General features: G+C 33.9%; 1 protein-coding gene across 1 annotated transcript; it reads right to left on the bottom strand.

Annotated features, from left to right (window-relative positions):
- Positions 1 to 5,529, bottom strand: LOC139892714 (beta-galactosidase-like). Its single transcript, XM_071875830.1, has 18 exons — positions 5,278 to 5,529; positions 5,080 to 5,175; positions 4,866 to 4,978; positions 4,704 to 4,770; positions 4,494 to 4,586; positions 3,898 to 4,041; positions 3,594 to 3,682; positions 3,395 to 3,500; positions 3,214 to 3,301; positions 2,979 to 3,097; positions 2,721 to 2,885; positions 2,465 to 2,637; positions 2,083 to 2,192; positions 1,885 to 1,994; positions 1,685 to 1,795; positions 1,470 to 1,580; positions 565 to 1,107; positions 1 to 473 (listed from the first exon to the last, which is right to left on the bottom strand). The coding sequence occupies exons 1-18, from the start codon at positions 5,452 to 5,454 to the stop codon at positions 363 to 365; spliced, it is 2,526 nt and encodes an 841-aa protein (XP_071731931.1). The 5' UTR covers positions 5,455 to 5,529; the 3' UTR covers positions 1 to 362.
- Between the last annotated feature and the right edge of the window lie 344 nt (positions 5,530 to 5,873).

Below are 5,873 nucleotides of genomic sequence, written 5' to 3'. Positions count from 1 at the left end.
AACAAGTATACAAAAGGCTGATAACTTTTACATTTCACTTGGAATAACTTAACAAAAAAAAGGAGACCTAAATAAGCATATGAACTTTTTATCAGTCACAAAGCTTATTTCATATTTTTACATTCGATAACCTTTGTCTTCCATCCTATATAGTACCATAGTGCAATCTTCAAAATGTAATGCTTTTGGAACAAAATGGCGTGTTGCATATCTGTACAACTTCACCTTTCGCAAAAGCACCTCTAATCATCTTCGATTGTTTTCTGACCCACCTTTTTTTTCTTTCAAAATATTGCATTTAAATCTTTTAATTAAACTGTAAACAAATTAATCATAAGCTTATTTAAGTTATGATCACTTCATCAGCTGCAAATGACCTCTACTGATAGTTTCTTCATTACACCTGGACATGGATCACCTCTAAATACCTCAGTCGATACTGCTACTGCACACGATTCTTGCCCGATGCAATTCTAAAAAAATAATTAAAAACAAAATATGTCAAATCAACAAATTATATATCTTGATCAAGTTGCCTAAATAGGATAAAACTAGTAACCATACCTTGTTAAAAATATCATACGAGCTATGTGCATGACAACTACCTTCTTTAAAACTACCACAACCGCCTTCAGGTGTACCAAAGCTAGCAAACTTAACGGTCGTTATCTTCTGACCAGGACTGCACGAAAGATGAGCTTTCGGTCTCAACGGTTTCGTTACGTTACCAGAAGCTTGCATTTGGTAATTTTTTAACGACGGTTGAAACTCATAGATATCAGCACACACACTGTATATTGCACGTTTTACTAACGAGATCCCATATGGGATCCCTCCTAATTCTTCAAACACGACTAACAAATTTCCTCTTGGATTTAGCCAAGATCGAGGTACATGATACCATCTTTGTGAAGCCTCACCACAATTACTTAAACATTTCTTCTCGTAGTAATAACCGGTGTAGTTACAAGTGGTACATGAACCAGCGGCCGTATATGCGGGCCAATAACGCCCGATACTTTGCCCGTTGACCCATACTTGACCTTTACCCATACTGTTCATATCTAATGCCAACGGTTCATTCCCACTTGGAGCATCAAAGATTGCCTGTAAAGCAAACGGAAAAAAAGAAGGTAAACATACAAATTTCTGTACTAACGTGTAGTTTGTTTTTAAGATGTTTTTTTGTCTATACCACATTTGTAGAGATGTGGTCTGAAGATTTGTAAGTTAACATCAAAGATTGTTTGTTTTTGTGTCTATGAGAAGCATATTTTTAAGTCTACAGACTTGCAAACAAAAGAAGGCATTATTTTATTTTATGTCTTCAGAAAAACAAACAAACAGTCTGCACTAAAAACAAAAACATTTGCGAGCGCGCAGACATAAGACCTAATAAGGTCTGCACAATGAAAAACAAACAACACCTAAAAGTTGAATTAGGGGTGTACGATGTATATGATATTTACCTTATACCAAGTAAGCGGTTGTTTTTGGGCCACGTAAGAGCCTTGAACCCATTCGACAGACGAACTACCACTTAGCGAATGAAGACTTAGAATTTCACCTTTAAGCCCAACCTGATCAACCATTTAAAGTTTAATAACAAAGAAGACATTTGAATACAAGTCAATAAATATGAAAAAGTTTGTAACTTTGTATACGTATATGTGTATATATAGACCTTATAAGACCATTTTTGCCAAGATAAGTCTCTTCTCCCCTCATTTAGACCAGAAAGCATGACTGGACCGAGTACACCAGCATTCCATGTCTCAAAATGTGGACCGATATTCTGTAAGCGAACAATATAATTAAGTTATAACGAATATTGTAAAAAAAAAGTTTAAAAAAAATATGTTGTTGGGAGTTCGATGAACGTACAGGAAGACCAACAGCAATACTTAGCAGCGAAATTTTGTTAAGGCCGGCTCTTAATTCGACAGGACTATTATAAGTTATTCTCGGGTTTTCGAGGCTTCCATAGACGGTTCCTGTTGAAAATAAAAATAATGTAAGATTTGCCCAAAGATGGTATGATTATATATTTATATTTGTGTTTATTCTAATTAAATTAAGTACCTGATAGTTGACCGTTGATGAAAACATGCAAAGCGTGACCAGCAGATAAGGCAGTAAGTGTAGGCTGTTCTTTCCTTATCAAGAATCTTTCGTTTGAGTCAATTATGACGCTGATTGCAAGAAACAACGATTGAAAGCACGTACATTAGTCCACTATTTCAAAAATATATAATTTCCCCGAAAAAGAACAGTTGGATCGTCTTAAAGTGGCCCAAAAGTGATTTTATTATCCTACAGAGTACAACCTCATAGACTTTTTTTAAGAAAAACTGGATTAAAATCCAACCCGTTTTGAGAGTACTAAAAGGTTATGTATTTGACCCGTTATTCAACCCATTTTGCCACCTAAGATATATGCCAACAAAGATTGTGTTGCACTTACTCAGTCATGTACCACAAGTAATCAGAAGCATCTCTAGTCACATTTAACTGCTCCAATAATCCAACTGTACCGAACGTATTGTCGTCATAATATTCTGTCTCATCATTAAACGATTGCCAAGCAAATCCTGTTGGTTCTCGGGTCATTTTCATCACAGTTGTCTGTGCACCTACCTATATATCACATTCACCTTTATTACAACACCATTGTTTAAGACATTGTTTAACATACGAGTCATTAATACAATCTTTCTTACCCTTGCTGTATTATAAACAGTGTGTTTGCAATCAGGGAGGATACTAACAGACCAAGGAGGCAGATCATAATGTCGATTTTGGAAATCTACTTTTGCAAAATCCGATTTATCATCATTTGCAAGGAAAGCAGAACAGCCTCCGTTTTTATTCTTGTACACATACGCCTGTGAAGATAAATGTTATGCATAAGCAGTGGAGCCCACTTAGTACTCGAACAAGATTGATTATAAATCGATGGGAAAAAACAAAAATCCAACCTTTTGATAGTTTCCTAGTGAGATAACAGACGGGTCACCGTTTACTAAAAGGGGCTCACATAGTTTTATTGCTCTGTGCAGATCTTTCAAGTGTCCCCATTTAGCTTCCCTTTTCAATCCTGCATATTAAATAGTCTTCATTTAATGTAACCAAATGTGGTAAGACATGTTTATAAGTAACCAAAACATATCACACTTATAGATTTAAATCGAAAATAAGTAACTAGGAACGTACCAAATTCATCCAAAGGGGCATCATAGTCGTAGCTTGTGGCAATAAACGGGCCACCTGCGGTCCTACCAAAATTGGTCCCTCCATGGTACTATCAACATATGAAAAAAAACAGACAATATTGTTACTTAACATTAACAAGCACAAAATGATTAGAAGAAAAAAAAAGAACTCTTGAGTTCACCATATAATAATTAATGAACGATCCACCAGTTTGAATAAATTTAGCAACGGAAAATGCCAAATCTTCAGCTGGTCTGTAAGGAATTGCGCCTCCAAACTCTGTGAACCTACGGTAAATAAAAGAATAAGTAAAAAATAAAAATGACATTAATTTAATAATGTCACATTGCAACTTTTAAATGTGTTAAAAAGTATATTACCATCCTGACCAGGCTTCGGTCCACATTTTCGGTTTAATATTGCTGTTGGGAGTGAAGTAATCACAGTAAAAACCATTGCAAGTGTTGATCTATGAATACCAAAGCCAGATTTAGTTTCTAGTAAATGTAAATTACAAAAAGTTTGGTGATTATAATATAGGGAACAGGGATAAAAGGTGGCCATGTGCATTGTATTGTATAAAGAGTACAATATTATTTATGATCATGAAAATTGAACACAAGTCAATAATTAGGTGAACATAATGACAAAAAAAGGAACATGAAAGAATAGAATGGGGTTTACAATGGGATCAGGGGCATCATCTTGCTTGCACATGATCCAAGGGACACCGGTGTCTAGACCCACCGCCATTTTAGCCGCCCATTTTGAATAGGCTCGAGCTGGGTCTCCAAGTTCATACTCCATTGGCCCGTATTCATTTTCGATCTGTCACAATCATAAATAATGGTTGTTATGCTACAATTTCGACCCTTTTAACTAAAAATGGTATGAGTTTTACTACATGGAAACAGGTCATATATGTCAAACAGGTTAAAGGTCACCAAAACTGTATTCAAATGACTATATCTTGCTAATTATATTGTTTAACAAAATTATATTATTATTTTAATAATATATTTTTGTAATCATATTTAGCTATTTACTTTTATTCTGTATCAAGTGTTGTATCCATACGCGGTTTCTGTGTCTCTTACAAGAGACCATTTTCAGATTAAGTGACAGAGCAACAACAATTTTATAAATTGATCATTACGTTGAAAGTAAACGGACCCTTAGATTAATTAAGTATAGTTGAAAAACAGGGGCAACAAATGGCAGTTTTGCTACTTATAATCAATGTGGCTACAAAAAACAGGGGAATAAAGTGAGTTAACTACCTGAGATAAAATAATTGGACCACCCTGATTCTCATACAACCCTTCTGATTTCATCATACTTACTATCTTTCTTGTGAATGTTTCCATAGCAGCCTGAAAATGCATAAATCAAATCATGATGACAAAAAATTAACAAGAAATTTCATACTTATTATTATTATTATTATTAGTATTAGTATTTAGTAAAGATTCAAGATTGAGAAATGAGACCTTAAAAGGAGCATTATCTGTTCTAAAACTAATTCCTGGCACATACTTCAACCAAACAGGAAATCCACTGAAAAATGATATAACAAAAATGGTAAATTTAGACTTTTAGTTTCTTGAAAATATACATACAAAGAAAAAGTTTTAAAGTTGTTGAAACAATACCCAAAGTTCCATTCAGCACAAGCATATGGTCCAATTCTGAGATGAACATAAAGTCCAGCTTCCTTAATTACCTTAATGAACTTAACAAGATCATACCTATCTTCAAAATAGTACTGGAAACAAAATGCAAGTTAAAATTATATTTTATTATAAAACTAGAACTTTATCCCTACAAAAAGACACACATTGTAAGTTTGTAACAAAATAAACTTACTTTACCAGGTTGTGGTTCATGCCCATTCCAAAAAACATAAGTCTGAATCACATCCAAACCTCCTTCTTTTGCCTTCTGAATAAGATCCGGCCACATCTGAATCACCAATATATACAAATATTGTAATCTCATTAACATTTTTTTTTTTTTTAAAGGAGGAAAAAAAGAGAGCATATGAAGTGCATTGATATCTTGTACCTCAGGAGTGCTTCTTGGGTAATGAATGGATCCAGAAATAAGAATCCTTCTTTCACCATTAATGGAAATAGCTCTATGATCATAAGAAACAGAGGCTTTACAGAAACAAACCCAAAAACTGAATAAAAACATAAACACTAAATAAAACTTGTGCATTTTTTTAAAACAAGAATTCATTGAATGCCACACACAGAGAGCAAGACTCTACTCCCCCTTGTGTAAGTAATGATATTCTTTTCCCTTATCAGCAACTTCCCTCCACTTTATTCTATTCCTTTTTTCATCTTTTTTATTTAGTGAATATTTATATATTTATTTAAAAATATGGGAATAAAGAAAGATACCAAGAAACACACAACCACATAGACTACAGCTGTTTTCTATTAATGGGTTTTAACAGATTATAAAAAAGAACAAAGAAAAACTGTTGCTTTATGTGTCATCTTCTTTCTTTTACTGTAGAGAGTGAAGATTTTTGGGAGTGCTTTGTGGCTGCTTTTGAGCACCATGGATTGTTTGTACAAAGGGAGCTGGGCCTACTTCTGGCCAGTAATTTCGGTCAGTAAAATCTTTTATTTATTTATTTATTTAGAAAA

Source organism: Rutidosis leptorrhynchoides, chromosome 2 (genome assembly GCF_046630445.1).
Source record: "Rutidosis leptorrhynchoides isolate AG116_Rl617_1_P2 chromosome 2, CSIRO_AGI_Rlap_v1, whole genome shotgun sequence".
In the NCBI taxonomy this organism is placed as follows: Eukaryota; Viridiplantae; Streptophyta; class Magnoliopsida; order Asterales; family Asteraceae; genus Rutidosis; species Rutidosis leptorrhynchoides.
This window is presented reverse-complemented; position numbering and strand designations above follow the sequence as displayed.